General features: G+C 38.6%; 1 protein-coding gene across 1 annotated transcript in view; it reads right to left on the bottom strand.

Annotated features, from left to right (window-relative positions):
• Positions 1-22292, bottom strand: part of Ryr2 (ryanodine receptor 2) — a 548210-nt gene that overhangs the window by 311010 nt on the left and 214908 nt on the right. Inside the window, exons 5-7 of the mRNA XM_051194750.1 lie at positions 13063-13077; positions 5455-5529; positions 3893-3971 (exon numbers count right to left, since the gene is read on the bottom strand). Coding sequence (XP_051050707.1) covers positions 3893-3971; positions 5455-5529; positions 13063-13077 — 169 coding nt within the window. The remainder of the gene's footprint in view (positions 1-3892; positions 3972-5454; positions 5530-13062; positions 13078-22292) is intronic.

The raw sequence follows: 22292 nt of genomic DNA, 5'->3' as shown, positions 1-22292 counted from the left end.
TTTTTCAAGATACACAGAAATGTACTTAAGGTAGATAGAAATTCTTCAAACCTTTCAAAGACCTACAGAATATGGCATTTAAAATAGTTTAGGGTTTTCTTGACAGGGAGACATAAATGCTCCTGGCAACACAACCTGAGTCAGAAAGGAAGATGAAGATGGACATTGAAGAAACGCGTTATGAAGTTAGCTTTCAATATGGCAAGACTAGCCATTTGGACAAGATACTGCTCTTGTCTGGACTGTTTGACTTTATGCTGTATAAACTGAACATACAGGACCCACAGAAAAGTGATTGCTGATTCAAGATGGACATTGCTACAGAGTTCCTGCTTCATGGAAGAGTCTGCCAGACAGTCTGCAGGACACAGAGGAAAGTGACTGACAAACTGCCAATACAAGAAGACAGTTTAAAGTTTCCTGCTTTGATGAAGAGTCTGCTAAACATTATGGCCTATGGGCTGAAGATGGAAGATTACAAAAGAACTTCGGGTGACCAGGCAGTGAGTTGTCTCTGTCATTTCTAGAGCTTATATATTATCCTTCTGTGGTCTTTGAAGGAGTTGAAGACAGATAGTTATGGTTATAGTTTTCCTTAGTTAGGATTCAATGATAAGGTACATATAGGACTTTAGACTCACAAGATAAAATAGATGATGGAATATTTTCTTAAATCTTGCTAAATGTTAATGGACTAAATATTGTTAACTGTGATTCTTATTTGATAACTGTTGTGTTATATATTTTGCTATGTTGAGCTTAAAACCCTTCTTTTTATTTAGACAGAAAAGAGGAGATGATGGGAGGTGCCATTATGTATATATGTTTCTCATACTGGTTAATAATAAAGCACTGTTGGCCAACAGGAAAGGAAGATAGGAGGGACTAGGAGACAAGGAGGAAAGAGGAAGTAGTAAGGAGGAGTCAAGATGGAGAGTCTGGAGAGAGCTGGACGCCAGCCGCCTCCCCGGTAAGAGAAGGCCATGTGAAAATACATAGATCAGCAGAAATGGGTTAATAATTAAGGCAGAGCTAGCCTATAAGAAACAAGTAACCAGGCCAACAGCATTGTATCAAATACAGAGTCTCTGTGTATTATTTGGGGCTGGCGCGGCGGCAGGACAAGACCAGACGGCAGCAGGCAGAAAAACCCATACTCCTTACAGGACCCTAAGAGAGACATACATGGACCCACGAGAAGATGAAAGGAACAAGATCTCCTGTGTAAATTGGGAGTGTGGGAGGTGCAGGAAGGAGGTATGAGAGAGAGGAGGTGAGAAGGGAAAAGGGAGGAGAATACAAGGGATCAGGAAGGTTGAGTTGGGAGAACAGAGAAGGAGAGCAAGGAAAAAGATAACTTGATAGATGGAGCCATTATGGGCTTAATGAGAAACCTGGCACTAGGGAAATTCCCAGGAATCCATAAGGATAACACCAACTAAAAATCTATGCAATAGTAAAGAGGGTACCTTAAATGCCCTTCCTCTATAAGATTGATGACTAACTTAAATGTCAACCTAGAGCCTTCATCCAGTAGATGATGGAAGCAGATGTAGACACCCACAGTTAAACCAGAAGCCAAACTTCTGGAATCCAGTTATAGAAAGGGAGGAGTGATAAGCAAAGGGGTCAAGACCAGGCTGGAGGAAGCCACAGAAACAGCTTACCTGAGCAAGTAGGAGCTCACAGATCCCAGAATGATAGCTGGGGAACCAGCATATGACCAAACTAGGCCCCCAGAACATGGGTGTCAGCTGGGGGGCTTGGGCAGTCTATGGGGCCTCTGGCAGTGGAACCAGTATGTATCTCTAGTGCATGAACTGGCTTTTTGGAGCCTAGATGTAGTAGGGGAGGGCCTTGGTCCTGTCCCACATGATGTGACAGACTTTGATGATTCCCCATGGGAAGCCTCACTCTCTCTGAGGAGTGGATGGGGGGTGGGTGCTAGGGAAAGTGGGAGGATGGGAGGGAAAAGGAACTGGGATTTGTATGTAAAATAACATTTTTTTCATTTAAATAAAAAAGAATTAATTTTGTATGAATGAGTAAATTATTCATCTTGGATACATCCTAAGAACTCAAATAGTCAACAAAGAATCTGGGCCCAAGCTGTTCTTCTCACTCAAACCAGTCTTAACTACACATCACCAGTCAGAATTCTTTGTTCCCATTCACTGCATCCACATTTTCCCTCATTCACCCAAACACTGATAGTGCATCCAAATTCATCAACATTAAAGGAAGAAAAAGATCATTTGCCCTTTTAAATTCTGGTGGAGGCAAACAGCAAACAAAGGACAAATGCCAGGCTTCTTCAGTAATTCACAAAAAAGTAGAAGCTGGGGAGGAAGCAGGATGAATAAAGGCTCAGGGTGTAGGGGAGGACTCCAGAGAGGGAGGGGGACTGGTAGCTGTGTTATTCTACCATGAAATTAGCTCATCATATAAATACATGTCCTAGATCATTGTTTTGATATGCAAACTTAAGATTTTTTTACTTAACTGTTGTTTAACATACATTAAGTTAAAAAAAAAAAAAGACCGAGGAACTAGGGGAAAAACTGAATTTACATATGATGATATAAAATATCTGAATATTATGTCTGTTTATGCCCAGAGTCATTAAAATTATCAAAAGTTAACTGGGTTCATTATATATTTTTTCATTATCATCTCTGTTATTTTGTGAAAATTTAGTTACTATGAAAAACCATTTTTAATGAACATACACAATGTAATCCTGTACCATATATTGTTTTGTTAGCTGATGAGGACCCCTCTCCTCAAACATGCATAACCCTTTGTGTGAAGAAAAGATTTCAGTTCTTTTCCTCTTGCTTGCTCAAGCTTGAAGGACAAAACTGTTACCAGCAGTTACCCCACTGTGCTAAAAACAGCTCCAGAAACTTTGTGTACATGTGTTACATGGGTTTTGCTTGGTTCATGGTGTGAAGGATAGAATCCATGGGCTTGCACATGTTAGCGCTCTATCACTGAACTGCATCATCATGTAAGAACACTTTTTTGACCTAGATAAAACGAAGTGAGCAGTAGATGAAGAGGTGGTCTTTACCAAGGAAGAACAACATAATAAAAGTTGGATTCTCCCACTCCATCCCCTTTTCTACTTGATATCTAATTTCTTTTCTTTTTTCTTTTTTTTTTTTTTTTTTTTTTTTTTTTTTTTTTTTTTGGACATTCAGAATTGAACCCAGAACATGGTAGGCAAGTGCTCTACTACTAAGTTACATCCCAGCTCTATAACTAAAGTCTCCTTCCAGATCCCTGCCTGCTCCATGTAAAAGACAGCATGCTCTAATTGGGGCACAGTCAATGTAGATTCAGATAACAACAAACAAGAGCACAGATAAAACTTGTATTCTCACATTTGGAGTTACAAGAGGATATATGTGTTTGTATAACCCTTGTTGTTGTTGTTTCCAAAATAGGGAAACATCTGTCTGTTTACATAAAACACATCAGAGTCCTGGAGGTAAATAAACAAAAAAATTCATTTTCTACTTTTGTGCTTGAGAGTTAACATTGAATACACTGTTATTTTATACCTAAGGATGTTTTAAGCTGAATGATTAAAAGCCATGCAGTAATCCTTTACAAACTGTTCAGTGAATATCAACAAGCTTCATACAGTATGCACTGCCTTTTCCTCTGTCAACCCACGAGAAGAAAGGATATGATGTCAAATTTTCATATCTAACCAATCACCTAGGAATACTCAACCAGGAGAAAAAAAATTACATTCTCACTCCACCAGAATGCCAAAGAGAAAATTACTTTCCCTACTTTATTATAAAAACAGCCCCTTCATTTGTCCTGACCATGGCTACAGCCTTGTTGTGCATAGGGTTCCATTACAGCACAGGGTACTCACCTGTGGTATCCTCTTGAAGGCCAACGTCAAAGGCTAATTTGTCAGTGGAAGACCGGGAGGTGGATAGACAACACAGATACTAAAAATACAAGATCAGTAGTCACCAAAAAAAATGTGAACAATCCTATTGAGGGTGCTGTGATTAATGCAACAACAGACATGAATGAGCAAGCATATCTATGGCATACTTGCTTAGAATCTTGTGGGTATATACCCACACATGGTAGAGCTAAGGCATATGATCATTTTATGTGTTGCTTTTTGGAGGAGGTGTCACACTGATTTCCACAGTGGCTACTTAAGTTTTCATTATTGCAATTGGCACATAAGGGTTCCTGTCTCCTCATATCCTCGATAGCATTTGCTGTCATTTTTCTCCTTGATGACAACCATTCTGACTAGGGTGATGGTTATGTGTGAGCACATGGAAATAAAAGGTGGGACTATAAGAAGGATGGGGGAGGTATAAATGGAGAAGGGAGTGGAAATAAGAGCGAATAATAGGGTGTATATGACATGAAAGCAGAAAAGGAGCACTATTAGGAAAAAGGAAGACCAGTAAGGGCAGAGGAGGGACATGAGAACAAAGCATAATGCACATGAGTATATGTGTGCAAGCATATCATAATGAAACCTACCATCACATATGCTAACTAAAATTAAATTATTATAAGATGTGTAAGTCATGTCATAGTCTAGTTTGGACATGTAAGTTGCTAGTGGTCTATCTCTGAATCTAGAAATCTTGATTCTGTAAGAAGTGGAAACCTTCTGACATCCAAGGCAAAGCAGCCCTTGCACAGCAGAACTCCCAAGTGACAGGACAAAGGAAGGCAGACCTTTGTGCCTCACAAAAGCCTAAGGAAAGTCTCTGTCAGTACACAGAGACTAGTGATGGGGGCCATGTTTGTATATCTCTCCCTTCATGTGATATTCATGGTCCTCTGCAAATGTTCAATATGATATGACAATAGAAAACTGTGCCCAAAAGAAACCTGAAAACTAATTCACTTTTATCTTCATAAAAAACAAAACCCACCCAGAATACACTCGGGCATGCAGTTCTTCATCTTGCTAACATGAGGGCAATATGAATATACATATACACATTTCCCTTGGGGAGCTCTGACTATCTTAACTGCATTGTCTCATTCCCTTAAGTGTATCTATTCTTATATATAAAGTTTAGATCATTTTTCATGCCAAATTCCCCACCCCCAACTTCGAACACCTTGTTAAGTGACAGAAGAACGAGGACACTAAGATGAATGTGGCATGAGCTTAAAATACTGGACCATCTGCATAAAATAAGTACTTTGCCAGCAAGAAGGGGATCCATCAAAGAAAATCCAGAAACAATGGTGGAAATTCAGCAAGGTTGGGGCATCCTAAAGACCTGGGTGATTAATGTCAGCACTATAGCAACCCTGTATGTATGTATGAATCTAATCTTATCTTATGAATGAGAAAACTAAAGGACATGATATCTCAGCATTCTAGACAATTGACTGACCCTGGACCAGCATGGCCACACAAGAGATGAAATCAAGATGTCCACTCACCATACCACTGTAGGAATGGCGTAGCAATATGGCATGTCCATAGAGGAGTGTCCGGTGGCCTCCACCTTGAGCAGTCTATGGAAAGGACAGAAGAAAGTCGAAAAGAGGAGAAACATGAATGATCAAAGAACTAAGTCAATAGGTTGTTCTTCTATCTTCACAGGAAAGTTCAGTAAGAGAGGATGAAACAAATGTACTGGAGAAGCAAAGCCCCCAAGAACAATTTCCTAAACACAAATGAAGTTGTAAGGAAACACCTGCCATGGAGCAATCATCCCATCACCTCATCCAGCTCTGGAGAGGTAAACTGGGCTTTGGTGAGTAACTACTACAACTTTAGCAATTTACAGTGTACTCAGCTACTACCTGTGCTTCAATTATGTACAGCCTCCACTGGACAGGGTACCCTGGTTACCTTTGTGTCCAGAAACCCACTAAGTACCCCACACACAGTAAGCACCAGGTAAGCATTAGTTTGACAAATGAGTCTTTGAAAAATCCAGAACTGATCACATCATCTCTGGGGTTTGAAGCTTCTCATTCTTCCCAATTACTCATAAAAAAAGTCAAATCACTTTCATGATTGGAGAACTCACTAAACACAGGTTCTTGAACCTCTGATTAGATTCTGATTAGAGAGGTCTGAGTCAGATTTCCCATGGAGCCACTGTCCCAAGGATCATAGTTGGAGATGGACAAACACAGAGGACCTTCAATTTCAATTCTCTTTGGTGCCAGGCTTCTATTCTAAATGTATTTGCCAATTTCTGGGTGGTGATGGTGCACACCTTAAATCCCAGTACTCAGAAGGCAGAGGCAGGTTGATTTCTGTAAGTTCAAGATCAGCTTGGTCAACAGGGCAATTTCCAGGACTTGGCTACACAGATAAACCTGTCTCAAAAAAAACAAAATAAACATATATACTCTCCACCCCAAATGTTATGCTGTTATGTCTTGAAATCCAAAAATCACTCTGTTGTCTTTGCTGACTTAGAAATGGTGTTTCCAAATTCAGTTGATCAGCCACCTCATCTATGAAGTTTGTCCAGATTTCCCAGTGTCAGCCCCTCCTCTTGACCCTCTGCAGCTCTCAGCTAAACCTGTACACTTGCTTCATCACTTTGTAGGCAAGATCTGCCTCTCCTTGACCAGACTAAGAACCACATAACAGTGACTGGTTCACCTTTAGCTCTGAGAAAAGGTAAGAGGACAGTAAGCAGTCAAAATACAATTGTTAAGTGAAAAACCTAGATTGGGTGGGGGCAGTTCAGGCTACGGAAGTGGGTGTGTATGTGTACAAAGGCATATGTCTACCTTTGGTATGTGTGTACAAAGGCAATAGCTACATGTGGTATATGTGTACAAAGGCATACACCTACCTGTGGTGTATGTGTATAAAAGCATACAACTGCCTGTGCTATATGTGTACAAAGTCATATATCATACATAGCCCCTACCTCAGTTAAGGTGTTTAAGAATAAAGGGTAGGGTAATGAAATTCTGTATTTGGGGTGACCATCCTCTTTTAATGGTATTAGTAATTTAAGAGAGCCTATGATTTAATGAAAGGTAAAATTTGACTTTTAAAAATATCTGTGAAATGGAACCAGGATGTATCCCTAGTGTATAAATGGACTTTGGGAGCCCATTCCCAATGGAGGGATACTCCCTTAGCTTAGAGATACTAGGGAGGCCCTAGGCCGTACTCCAAATGACTTCGCAGATTTTGATGATCCCTCATGTTAGACCTCATCCTTCCTGGGGAGTGGATGGGGGATGGGATGGGCGGGTCTGTGGGGAGCATGGAAGGATGGAAGGGAGAGGGAACTGGGATCAATATATAAAATAAGAAAAAATATTAAATAAAAAATATCTGTGAAAATGGTTATCCCAGTTCTGTGGGAAAGGGGGACTGTTCTCATTCCCTTAGAGATGACTGACAGACTTAATATTACAGAATAATGTAAAATAAATCCATAAGAGATAACGAGATAAAAATATTCTGACTTTCAAATGAAACCTAAGTGATACTACTGAATATCATCCAAAAAAGAAAAAAAAATCCTCATGTCAAGTTCACAAGTCATTGTAACACAAATTTAGCATCAGCATCACTGGAAATTTGTGGACTTTTAGATTTCTAGGATCATGTTAAAAAAAAAAAAAAAAGTGTCCACCTGAGGAAATCACACTGTAAACTAAAGTGTCAGTGTCCACACATGGGTGTGAACTCAAAGTACATTCTATACTTACATTTCTTTAGATAAGGCTATCTACCTCTTATACTTTGTGGGACAGGGGAACAGCTGGATTTCTACAGCTGCACTTGAGGTATTACTGTCATAAGCTTAAAAAACCATAGAAATATAAAATCTGAGCTGGGTGTTTGAGGCTCACACCTTTAATCCCAGCACTCGGGAAGCAGAGACCCGTGGATCTCTGTGAGTTCAAAGGCCAGCCTGGTCTACAAAGTGAGTTCCAAGACAACTTCCAAAGCAATACAGAGAAACCCTGCTGTCTCAAAAAATAAAAAAACAAAAACAAAAACAAACAAAAGAAGAGAAACCCCACCCTGAATGAGGTAACCCAGTCACAAAAAAAGAGGAACATGGTATGTACTCACTCATATATGGCCTTTAGACATAGAGCAAAGGATCATCAGCCTATAATTCACACCTCCAGAGGAACTAGGATACAAGGTGGATTCTAAGAGATTCATATAAGGTCCCTCACAGAAGAGGGAAGGGACAAGTTCTCCAGAACACATGGGGAGTGGGGAAGGGCAGTGAGTGGAGAGGGAACTAGGAGAAAGAGAAGGGGAGGAGAGGAAAGCATGTGGGACTATGAAGGGTAGTGAGAAGACTTCTAAGCTCAATTATAATCTTATGAGATCATTTTCATATATGTGGCCTGCCATCAATCAATATATCTTCATGTATTTTATGGTTGAAAGCTAACTTAATTTGAAATTTTTTTAAAGCACTGTATTACTGAACTACTCACACCACCAATTTTGTTTGGTATTCTGTTTTACTGTCCCTGATAAAACACATCCAACAAACTCTGAATAACAATTAGAAACAACGTAGAAATGATTATTTTATAACATGTAGTCTGATACCATTTAGCAAAAAGGAAACATGATTCCTAATACATTGCTATACTCATAGATGAGTGCAATGTCAAGTTGTTATCAGAGAAGGTTCCTCCAGTAGCTGAGGGGAGCTGGTGCAAAGACCCAAAGCCAAACACTATGTAGAGAGAGAATCTAAAATTAGAGGTCTCTATCAGGCCCCTCTCCTTGGAAATTGAGGAATCCTACAGAAGAGGGCTAGGAAAGACTGTAGGATTCAGAGGGTATGGAGGACACCAAGAGAACATGGCCCACCAACCAACTAAGCAGGGCTCCCATTGGCTCGGGGACTGAATCAGCAGGCTCATGGGTCCCTTGTGTATGTTGTAGTTGTTAGCTTCGTGTTTTTTGAGACTCCTAATAGTGGGAGAAGGAGTGTCTCTGACTTCTTTGCCTGCTCTTAGGACTCTTTTCCTCCCAGCCTTGTCCAGTCTCAATATGAGGGATTTAGTCGTGTTTTATTTTAGCTTTTTTTGCCCTTTGGCTGTTGTCTCTTGGAGGCCTGTCGTTGCTGAAGTCATGATGGAAAGAAAATGGATCTGTGGCAGAGGGAAGGTGGGGGCAGCAGGGAGGAGTAGAGGGAGAGGGGATCTATTTTAAATTTAAAAAAAAGGCAGAAGAGGGGAAAGTTCATTGATCTCATAATGATTTATTTTATGTGTATGTATGTTTCCCTACATGTGTGTAAGTGCCCACAGAGTGCAGAAGAAAGTGTTGGATCTCCTAGAACTCAAGTTACAAATGGATATGTGCTACCACATGGGTGCTTCGAACCAAACTTAAGTCCTCTGCAGGAACAGCAAGTGCTCATAACTACTGAGCAATCCAGTCCAATTTCATAATTTTAATGGACCTTCTATTTGCCTATTATAATGATTACAAGTACTGTATCCTCCAAAGTTATTCACAGGAATAATTTCCAACACCAGAGAAGAAGGTGCTACTTTCTCTGTTACTGTAATGAAAATCGGGAGAACAATTTGATAAGGAAACATGGTCTCATAGCTCCCTGCCTTTGGGAAGAATACCAGATGGTGGGAACATGGGCTGAATTACATGCTTCACTTCTTGGTCAACAGAAACCAGAGATTAGAGCATACATAAAGACCCCAAGGCAAGATATGATTCAAAGTATGTCCCACCCCAGTGACTGATTTCAAGGCCCAAGTCCTACTCCCCAGTCTTCCAATAATGCCATCATATTATGAATACCTTAAATGATTATTAAATGGTAAGGCCTTAATGACAAAAAAAGAAAAACCAAAAACGAGAAATATAAAATCTGAATGGTAATGGTGTAGGTCAATTACAGTGGTTTACCAATACATGAATATTGCTGGTTCTAGATTCAATCTTCAGTGCTATTTTTTTATTATTATTTTTAGGCTCTATGTTTAAAATTTATGATTGCAATATATACTGGCTTATTAAACTGTCTTTTATATTATTGATGATTAAAGCCACTAAATTCACTACCTATAAAATAAATTTCTTAACATCTTAAGTATGCCAGTAATATGACATGATACTTTAGAAGTTGTGTGATACTGGGCTGAGAAGATGGCTGCTGGCTAAGAAGTTGTGTGATAGGTACAGAGAACCCTTTCTCTGTACACAAACACTCTGCTAGTCTAATTCAAATCTGTCTTTATTTGAAGTACTTGTAAAAAATAAATCAGAGCTGCAAAGTAGCTCAGTGGTAGAGAGATAATGATTATCACATGCAAGTCCTGGGTATAATTCTGAGGGAGAAGGAAAAAATGGGGGGAGGGTAAAAAGGGGCATGGGATGGGAATACAGAGAGATAAGGGAAATGAAGAGTGGAGAGGAGGGATGAGATGAAAAATGTAGTGAAATATCCACCCTGCCTGCACCTGTAATCCTGACCATACCTATTTGGGCATGGTTACAGGTTTGGAGAGTGTGGGGAGGCTAGGTCCTTGTGAGTTCCAGCTAACTGTCCTGCAATCCTTAAGTCCTGAACCCTTATCAAGACTGGTTATAGAATATCAAGAATGATTCTAACAAGACATCTGGCTTGGCAAACCCAGTCAAACACTGACCAGATAACAGCCTGATGGTAAGTGCCCAGCCTCTCACCTGTGCTGCTGTGGAAACCACAAGTGCTCTGAACAAACTACCAGGCTCTAGACAGTACCAACACATGACCCTTGGCACCAGCAATCAAAAACAAGTTCCCACAAAAAGCACATATCCACCTGGCTGTAAATCAGAATTACAAGACAAAAACTGACCATTCTTTTTCTACTAAGTAGGTCAAACTGCCCTGATCTCATGCATGTGGTCTGCTTCATGAGGCACTGACCTTCCCTCAATATCCAGTGTGATGAACTCTGTCTCACACTTAACAGAAATCAGAGCCCAATTTTATAATTGAGGCATAACATCCAGAGTTAACTGGTCAACCTCATCTTTCTACCTGCATAGTTTTACAAAACAGCTCCTGCCAAGGAGCTATAGGTAGCTGATTTGGTTAATGAGTATATGCTTCTGTGGATACAGCACTGTTTAGGGGTTGGGGTAAGCAGGCAGTGATTCAGTGAATAAAGTAAGAAGCATATTCAGCAAGAAAAATGAAATTTTTCAACCCAAATTCACTGTTTATTAGTATCTGCAAGAAAATGGCATCTATTCATATTTTCATGCTTATCATATCTACACAACCCAAGCATTTGCCATGATAGATCTAACAAAGCAGGTATCATTCTCTCCTTATCATACACACTAATGTTTTCTACTGAAAAGTAAGAGCTGAGGTACATGATATTTTGAAATATGCTCCACATCTTTCATGGGAGGTGGCTTCAAAGAAATAAATACTAGGCTCTGTCTTCTGATCAGCAGTGTCATGTTCTATTAGTGAATAGGGTCAACCTGGGAAAGGCAACAATACCCACCAAGGGGTTTGAAATGGGAATGTAAGTCTTAACTAACTCATTCAATGAATGGGCAAGAGAACTGTTTCATTTATTTCCTTTTCAATCGATATCCAAAGTTTTCATTCATGTTTCTAGAAATGTCTATCTTTAAAAATGATGTTCTTTCAGGTTACAGATTGTATTAAGCCTTTATTAACTGAATACAAATAGATGTCTTTATTGTTTCTGAGGTATTAGCATAAAATATCAAGCTTCTTAATTAAGTATAAGATAATATGGCTAAAACTACATAAAATTCAACTTCATTTTCAACTTTTTGTCTTCAACGTCTTCCTTCAATGACATAACAATGTACTTTTATCTCTTCATATGTCTCCTTTGAAGGGCTTCCAATTTTCTAATTTAGTTGAAAAATAAAACAGGAATTAATTTTCTCTTCTAGAACAAAATTGTACTTGTTGGTGCCTGTGGTGGTTTGAATGAGAAATGTTCCACCTAGGCAAGGATATTTGAACCCTTGGCTCCAGTTGGTGGCACTGTTTGAAGAGGTTTCAGTTATGCAGACCTGCTAGAGGAAGTATGTCACCCTCACCCTACTTGCAGTTAATCCCCTGCTTCATGTTTATGGTTGAATGTGATCTCCCAAGTTCCTGCCCCTGCCACCATGTCTGCAGCTTGCTTGCTATGCCTTCCTGCCATGATGGACTCTAACCCTACAGAACCATGTGCTAAAATACATTCACTCTTCTACAAGTTGCCATGGTCATAGTGTCATAAAACAACAGAAAAGTAACTAATATGGCACTTCTAATTTCCCAATGTAAGTTCCTACTAGATTCACACAAGTGTCTTCCAAAAGCAAAACAGCCAGGATCTCTACATATGGAGCATTCTAATAAAATAATTATTAAAAAATACATAAAATAAGAAAAAAAAAACAAAAAAATACTTTAATAGAGGAAATCCCTAAAGATGTCTAATTAAACTTAATTTGGTGCTATATAACCCAAAAATATGAAAAGTTATTTAAATTATAAAACCCAAGCAGGTGATTTATATCTAAATACTAAATATCAAATATTTGATTTCATTTCAAATTTTAAAGAAAGCATATTGTGCAAACATAAAGCAAATTCATACGACCATCCTAAAACTTAAATATTAAAAATAGCCATCCTAAAATTTCTGGGATATTGCCTATGACCATACATAAGCAATACTATAGCACATGCCTTTAAACCCAGCACTTGGGAGACAGAAGCAGGTGAATTTCTCAGTTTGAGGTCAGCCTGGTCTACAAAGTGAGTTCCAAGACAGCAAGGCTACACAGAGAAACCCTATATCATAAAGGAAGAAAGAAAGAAAGGAAGAAAGAAAGAAAGAAAGAAAGAAAGAAAGAAAGAAAGGGGCAGGGATGGAGAGATGGAGGGAGGAAGGGAATGAGGGAAAGAGGAAGACTGATTTACTCAAATATAGGAAATATTAATATATACCCACACTAAATACATGAATTATTACATATACCCACACTAAGACAGGAACTGTCATGCATACAGCAGAAGATCAAGGCCTTACCTTCATCATGAATTTCTGTGGAGACATAAAGAAAAGAGAGAAAATATTAAATACATATCATTTCAAGGACTTAAAGTATTTTATTTATCAAAACCCTGCTGTTCTAAGTGGAGCTACATCAACAATAAACAAAAAATTCACACTGCTATTGCAACAAAACTTATATTCAACTACATGCTAGAAAAAAAAATGCTATTGCAAGCAGTCTTTTTAAAAGAGTCTTTACGTTAGTTCAGCTGTTTTCTGTGAAAACATGCCACACTACTTAAAAAGATGCCTGGCTCAACTTACAACATAAAAGCACTGAGGAGCTTTAATCTTCCATTTATTCTCTGAAAATGCTTAAATAAAAAAATATATCCATTCCATCTCTTTTGGGGTAAAGGCAGTGGCACAAGACAACCCAATTAAGTTTAGTAAAGCTGGTAGGTAAGAAGCAGATTAGAAGAATCTGAACCATGGAGCTGAACATTACACACGGAATGGGAAGTGGTCCATAGATAATGCCTATGGTGAGAGATGCACTTCAAAAGAGGCATACAAACTAGCTCTCCTTTTCTCTAAACACATGACCTCTCTCATTCAGCTCTTACTTCTTTTGTAAAACAAATGCATCTTTCCTTGTTTTTACTAGATGCCCTCAAATTTCCTCGATTTGTTTCCAGAAGGGTACACAGATAAACATTCAAGAAGGAGAAAAATGTTTGACTTCCCAACTTAGAGCTGAAGTAAGTTGTTATAAACAGTTCTAAAACATATTAAGAAAAAATATAGACATATCCCCCATTAAGTTTAAGGAAATAAACATAGATGTTTGTAAATAGTATAGATACCTCCCTGAAACAAACAGAAACAGAAACATGTATATAAATAAATGGAAATACCATTATGAATGATGGTCTTCATTTTCAATATTATAATGTCAAGGGGAAAACTGTAAGTAATTTTTATTCTTTCCTAGCTCTACTTTACCAATGGAAATAGCACTGCTCCAAGCTGTCAATGCAGAAGCTTACTGCAGGCAGATAACACACAGAACCATAACAGGCCAAAGTGGTAAGGACAAGTGATGGTGGTAGGCTCAGCACCCATCCCAAGCTCAGGAAACGTGGTGACATGGGTGATAGAGATAGTATGAGAACTAGAAGATGGGGAACTGTGAAACAAAATGATGTCTTCTAGTCACGGCATGACCATCATACTCATAAACACTGCAGCTGAGGAAATCTGCACTATAATACCTGCACAGGATTGGGCCCACCAACAATTCTTTATGGAGAGGGCCATATGGAGACACAAGATTCCCTGAGGGAATATCCACAGTTAATGGTTATTGGAGAGGTGTCATTTTATTCAGTGATGTCACTACTGATGACCCATTAAATAACCTCCCACTGACTCCTAGCAGTGCGAGTGGAGATGTCTCTGACTCTGTTGCCTGATTTGAGGACCCATTCCTTCTGCCAGATTGCCTCATTCAAACTTGCTGGGGAGGGGGTGCCTGGCCTCAATGCAGCTTGATATACCATGTCTGGCTGATATCCTGGGGATGCCCACCTGTATCTGAAGAGAAATAGTGGAGAAGAGGTGGATGGAGGGGAGGAAGGGAAAGCTTTGATTAGGATGTTAAAAACAAGAAAATAAATTCAAAAAACAAAAATAAAAAACCCCTCGCCATGTTCAGTCAAGGAATTCCAATTAAACTCTGCAAGCCACACACAAAATGAAGACATGATAGTGAATAGGAAACTTCTTAGGAAAAGGGTTTCAGTGGGAAAGAAAGGTAGTGAAATGGGGGAGAAATGGACTTGAATGCATTGTGTAAATGTATGAAGCTGTCAAACAATAAAAAACAAAAGGAATTTTTATTCTTCACTTAGAAAATGCAGAAAACTAGTTACAAAAAATAACTGATATTAATGGTCAATGACAACAGGAAATTTACTTTCCATACCGAAAACTATATGCCCTCCTATCTGACAATAGTGGATATCCTAATGGTTGGCCTTCATTGTTAATGTGTTATCTTAGAGGAGAAGCCACAAGAAAGGGACTGCATAGGTCAGACTGGCCTGTGTGTATGTCTGTGAGGGATTGTCTTGATTGTTAATTGATACGGAGGGGGGGCAGTCTACTATGGGGAACATCATCCCCTAGGTAGGTGGTCCTGGGTTGTGTATGAAAGCTAGCTAAGTATGAGACAGTGAGCCAACAAACGACATTCCTCCATGGTTCTACCCTGACTTCCTTCAAGAGTGAACTATGACCTGAAAGTGTGAGATGAACCTTTCTTCCCCAAGTTGCTTCTGAGTGTTTAACCACAGCAACTGAGATCAAAATAGGACAACAATGGAAATATGATCCAAGGACTAAATGGGGGAAATTATTTCGATATCACACTTAGAAGAAACAAAACTATCCAATACTTTTCAGTAGTACATGGTTATAATAGATGCTTTCTGTGGATTTTAATTAAGCTGGGATTGGAAATTTTTCTTTAAAAAATAACCTCAGTTTGGTTTCGCCAGTTAGCTACATTAACTGCAGTAGCAGCAGGAATGTTCACTAAGTGTTCAGCAGAATTGCTCGGGGTGGCTTTTCAGAATACACAGGTTGTGTAGACATCAGGGAAAGTAAGACACAGAGCAGGAGACATGACTGCAAGGGAACAGAATGAACAGAAGAGCTAAGTGAAGCTGAAAGCATCCATCTGAGGATTGAGGAAGAACAGCATGTGTGAATGCCATACGGCTTTCCCGAGACAGCCAAGAGCACAAAGACTGAATTCAGGTTATATCGAGAGTAGCTTTGCTTTTCTCAAATCTCTTAGATAATTTGGTTCAAGTTGTAACTATTAACAAAGTGATGAGAACAGAAGATTTTTCCAAAGAGATCACTCATGGGAAAGGAAAAGGCAACTGCACTAAATCAAGGGCAATGGATATATTAGTTTGATCTCCATTTAAACACTATTTAGGATTGATTTTAAAAAGACAACAGGGAGAAGGGAAGGGGAGTGTGGGGAAATGTATAGCTTAAAAAATAAAAAAGACAATGACAAAATCAAATAAGAAGACCTTTCAAAACTGTGAATGACATGGGGGAAAGGCAACGAGGCAGTATTGTACTGGAAGACACATTCCCTTTCCATGCTGAGAATACCATGTTCATGCTTAAAATAAATATAATGAAAGACTAAACTGAACTAAATTCATTTGTAAAAATTTCCCTGGGTACCAGCTAAACTTGTACTAGAGAAAAATAGAGTGAGGAGCTATGAGCATGTTACACAGGTCCTGACCCACTTCCCATTCTGGTAGAAGTTCTTAGATGGTGTAAAAGGACTTTGGACTAGAAAAGCCATTGAGTTTCAAGCTTGGTGGGCCTTTCTGTGGGAGCAAGCCAGTAAACAGCACTCCTTTGTGGCCTCCGCATCAGCTCCTGCCTTCAGGTTTCTGCCCTGCTTGAGTTCCTGCCTTTGTTGCTTGTGATGATGAACTGTGATGTGAAACTGTGAGTGGAATAAATCCTTTCCTCCAAAAGCTGATTTTGCTCATGGTGTTTTATCACCGCAATAGTAACCTTGACTAAGACAGATGGTGACCAATTTGCACAGATATACAGAGTTTAAGCTCTCTGGTGTAAAACTGCATGTGGCAGTCACATGCTATCTAGGATTAGTTCAGCTGCTACAGATTTCACAGATGATGTAAGAGCAAGAACTAAGGCATGACTACCCACATCTTCACTAACATGAAAACAGGAAGTGGAATTGTTAGCATACCCTCTCAGCACAGGCAGAGGTGGTACTGCTGGACAAATGACTGACTGAACACCACAGAATCCTTTGATATGACAGACCCCAGGAGGTATTCATGGGAAACACAAATGATTACAAAAAGAAAACAAAATAAAATATTGCTTCACACTGATAACAAACACTGAACATCATAAGAACACAAAAGTATACTCAATCCCACAGGAGGAATTCACCTTCCAGAGCCCTGTTCACAGCCTCCTGAAGACAGGGGACTACACACACACACATGGGGGAACCCATCCAGGTGGACTAGTCTATTCAGAGTCTGCCAGCATCCTAGTCCTGCCTCCACCCAAGGGAGGAGTCCACTTTCTGATGCCCTGCTGGAAGCCTCCTGAGGTCTGGGGACTTGGCACAGGGTCACCCATCTCAGCATACAAGATCATCCAGAGTCTGCAAACATCCTAGTCCCGCCTCCACCCACTGGAAGAGGAGAGCCATCAGAATACTGGACCTGCTTGCACCCAACAGAAGAGAACCTTGGTCCAGTACCCACAAGGAGAGGGAGAGACCCCACCACTGGAAGAAGGGGTGAGTAGACAACAGTATAAGGATATACTCAACAACAGAAACATAAATATGATGACACCAGAGTCTAAGGACTCCACACCAGCAAGACCTGAACATTGCAATACAAATGAAGCATAAGAGAATGACCCTCAAAACAACTTTATGATGATGATAGAGACTCTCAAAGGAGTAATGAGAAAATCCCTTAAAGAAATGGAAGAGAGCTGGAGAGATGGCTCAGCTGTTAAAGGCTAGGCTCACAACCAAAAACATAAGAAATAGAAGAAAAACAAACAAAAAATTCAAGAAATAGAGGAAAAGATTAACCAAAAATTGCAAGAAACCATTCAAACAGTACAAGGCATAAAAGCTGAAATAGAGAGAGAAAACAAAACAGACTCATGGAATGCTGGAAGTAGAAAAGATAGGTAAACAATTAGGAACTAGAGATGCAAGCATAACCAACAGAATACAAAAGATGGAAGAGAGAATCTCAGGCATTTGACCAAAAAAATGTTAAGTCCAACAAATCCCTAATACAAAATATCCAGGAATTATGGGACACCAACATGAAAAGGCCAAACCTAAGAATGATGGTTATAAAAGAAGGTAAGAAACCCACCTCAAAGGTGCAGAAGACATATTCAACAAATTCATACAAGAAAACTTTCCCAACCTAAAGAATGTCATGCCAATGAAAGTACAAGTAGCCTAAAGAAAACCAAATAGAGTCCACCACAAAAAATGCCCCCTCACCACATAATAATCAAACATACAGAATAAAGAAAGAATATTAAGAGCAGCAAAGGAAAAAGTCCAAGAAACATATAAAGTAAAACCTATCAGAATTACTCCTGACTTCTCCATGGAAACTCTGAAAACCAGAAGGTCCTAGATAGATACTCTACAAACACTAAGAGATCATGGATGCCAGCCCAGAATACTATACTCAGCAAAGCTTTCAATCACTATGATGGAGAAACCAAGATATTCCATGACAAAACCAGATTTAAACAATACATATCAACTAATCCAGCCATACAGAAAGTTCTGGAAGGAAAACTCCAAGCCAAGGGAGTAACTACACCCACAAAAACATAGGCAATAGATAATCCCACTTTACCAACAGCAGAAAGGGGAGTCCACACATAATACCCAAACCAACAACAAATCAAAACCAAACAAGGATTAACAATCAATGATCATTAATATCCCTCAATATTAATGGCCTTAACTTGCCTATAAAAAGACACAGGCTAACCAAATGGATACGAAGACAGAATCCATCCTTCTGCTGAATATAAGAAACAACTCAACTTCAAAGACAGACATTATCTCAGAGTTAAGGGTTGGGAAAAGATTTTCCAATCAAATAGACCCATTAAAGAAGCAGGTGTAGCGATACGTATATGTAACAAACTAGACTTTAAGATAAAATTAATCAAAAGAAATGAAGAAGGTCATTTCTTATTCATTACAGGAGAAATCTATCAAGATGAAGTCTCAATTCAGAACATCTATTCCACAAATACAAAGGCACCCACATTCATAAAAGAAACATTACTAAACTCAAATCACACACTTACCATGGGAGATTTCAATACCCCATTCTCACTACTAGACAGCACCACCAGACAGAAACTTAACAAATAAAGGAACTAACAGAAGTTATGACCCAATTGGGTTTAGCAGACATCTATAGACCACTCCATCCAAACACAAAATAATATACCTTCTTCTAAGTGCTACATAGAATCTTCTGTAAAATCAACCAGATACTCAGCAATATCACAAACCTCAATAGGTACAAAAAAAAAAAATTGGAGTAATCCCCTGTATCTTATCAAACCACCAAGCATTAAAGTTAGAATTCAACAACACAAATTGCAGAAAACCTACAAACTTACAGACATTGAACAATATGCAATTGCACTATTCCTGGGTGAAGGAAGAAATAAAGAAAGAAACAAATGACTTCCTAGATTTCAATGAGAATGAAGACACCACATACCCAAACTTTTAGACACTTTGAAAGCAGTGGCACTAAGTGCACACATAAAGAATTTGGAGAATAGTCACATTAGAGAATTAAAATCACAACTGAAAGCTCTAGAACAACAAGAACAAAAACAAACAAACAAACAAACAAAAAATCAAAAAAGAAAATCACTCTGGAGGAGTAGATGCCAGGAAATAATCAAATTGAGGACTGAAATCCATAAAGTAGAAACAAAGAAAACAAGACAAAAAAAATCAATGCAACAAAGAGTTGGTTCTTCAAGAAAATCAACAAGATAGAAAAAACTTTATCCAAACTAATCAAAAGACAGAGAGAAAACATGCAAATTAACAAAATCAGAAATGAAAAGGAGGACATAATAACGGACACTGAGGAAATCCAGAGAATCTTCAGGTCATACTTTGAAAATCTATGCTCTACAAAATTTGAAAATTTAAAGGAAATAAACAATTTTCTGGATAGATATTATTTATCAAAATTAAATTAAAAAATCAGCAATATAATAGACAAGTTATTGGGGAAAAGGATTTCTATTTTTGTTTCCACAGAAAATGAAAAGATGTGGATTCCTTCCAGACTAATGTGGTTTGATCACGCCACGCCTGAAACAGAGTAAAAGGTGATCCTACATTCAAAACAGCTGGACAAAGCAGCCTTACAGACTACAGCCAGGATTTCTGAATCTTCTTCGAATCCCCCATGACAGTACCCCTTACCAGCAGGAAGTAGTTTGAAAAGAACAACGCCCAAATTCCCAAATATTGTGTATAAATGTTTGTTTTCATTTAATTGGACTTTGTTATATAAAATAAATTAAAAAATAATAATTGGAACATAGAGAAATAATAAAAGCAAGAAAATGAGAAAAAAAAGCAATATACACCAATCCAACAGCCAACATCAAACTAAATGGAGAGAAACTCACGATGATTCCTTTAAAATCAGGAACAAGACAAGGCTGTCCACTCCATACCTTTTCAATATTGAAGTTCTGGCTAGAGCAATAAGACAACAAAAAGAGATTAAGGGGATACAAATTGGAAAGGAAGAAGTCAAACTTTTACTATTTGCAGATGATATGATAGTTTACATAAATGACCAAAAAACCCTACCACAGAACTCCTACAGCTGATAAACACCTTCAGCAAAGTGGCAGAATACAAGATTAACTCAAAAAACTCAGTAGCCCTACTACATACAGACAATAAAGGGGCTGAGAAAGAAAGCAGGGAAACATCACCCTTTACAATAGTCACAAACAACATAAAATATCTTGGGGTAACTCTAACCAAAAAAATGAAAGACTTATATGATAAGAACTTTGAGCCTTTAAAGAAAGAAATTAAAGAAGATACCAGAAAATGAAAAGCTCTCCCATGCTCTTGGATAGGTAGGATCAACATAGTAAAAATGGCAATCTTGCCAAAAGCAATCTACAGATTTAATGCAATCCCCATCAAAATCCTGGAACAATTCTTCACTGACCTTGAAAGGATAATACTCAACTCTATACGGAAAAACAAAAGACCAAGGATAGCCAAAACAATCCTGTACAATAAAGGAACTTCCAGATGCATAACCATCCCTGACTTCAAGCTCTATTATAGAGGTATAGAGCTATAGTCCTGAAAACAGCTTGGTATTGCTGTAAAAATAGACTGGTAGATGAATAGAATATAGTTGAAAATCCTAATATTAACCCACATACCTATGAACACCTGATTTTTGATAAAGAATCTAAAATTATACAATGGAAAATGGAAAGCATCTTCAAGAAATGGTGCTGGCATAACTGGCTGCTGGTGTGTAGAAGACTGCAGCCATGCACAAAATTTAAATCCAAATGGATCAAAGACCTCAACATAAATCCAGCCACACTAAACCTCTTAGAAGAGAAAATGGGAGGTAATTTTGAACGAATTGGTACAGTAGACTGTTTCCTGAACTTAACTCCAGTAGCACAATATATTGAGATCAAAAATTAATAAACGGGACCTCCTGAAACTGAGAAGCAAAAGCAAATGAAACAGTCAACAAGACAAAACAGCAGCCCACAGAATGGGAAAAAATCTTCATCAATACTACATCTGACAGAGGCTGATTTCGAAAATATACAAAGAACTCAAGAAGCTGGTTGCAAAAACAAATAATCAAATTAAAGAGTGGGGTACAGAACTAAATAGAGAATTCTCAATAGAGGATTCTAAAATGGCTGAAAGACACTTAAGAAAGTGCTCAACACCTATAGCCATCAGGGAAATGCAAATCAAAACAACTCTGAGATACCATCTTATTCCTCTTAGAATGACTGAAATCAAAATACCAAAGAGAGTTTATGCTGGAGAGGATGTAGAGAAAGAGGAACATTCCTCCACTGCTGGTGGGAGTTCAAACTCCAGTACAGCCACTTTGGAAATCCGTATGGCAGTTCCTCAGGAAAATGGGAGTCAGACCACAAGATACAGCAATTCTACTCTTAGGCATATACCCCAAAGATGCACATTCATACTACAAGGACATCTGTTCAACTTTGTTCATAGCAGCATTCATCATTATTTGTAATAGCCAGAACTTGGAAGGAACCTAAATGTCCCTCAACTGAAGAATGGATGGAGAAAATGTGGTACATTTACACAATGGAGTTCTACTCAGTGGGAAAAAAAACAAACCAAAACAAAAAAAAAAAAAAAAATGGAATCTTGAAATTTGCAGGTAAATGGATCTATCTATCCAGAGTGAGGTAACCCAGACACAAAAAGACAAACACGGTATGTACTCACTCATATATTAATTTTAGACGTAGAACAAAGGATCACCAGCCTATAATCTACACCACCAGAAAAGTTGGGAAACAAGGAGGACTCTAATAGAGACATACAT

The sequence above is a fragment of the Phodopus roborovskii genome, unplaced genomic scaffold (genome assembly GCF_943737965.1).
Source record: "Phodopus roborovskii unplaced genomic scaffold, PHOROB, whole genome shotgun sequence".
NCBI lineage: Eukaryota > Metazoa > Chordata > Mammalia > Rodentia > Cricetidae > Phodopus > Phodopus roborovskii.
This window is presented reverse-complemented; position numbering and strand designations above follow the sequence as displayed.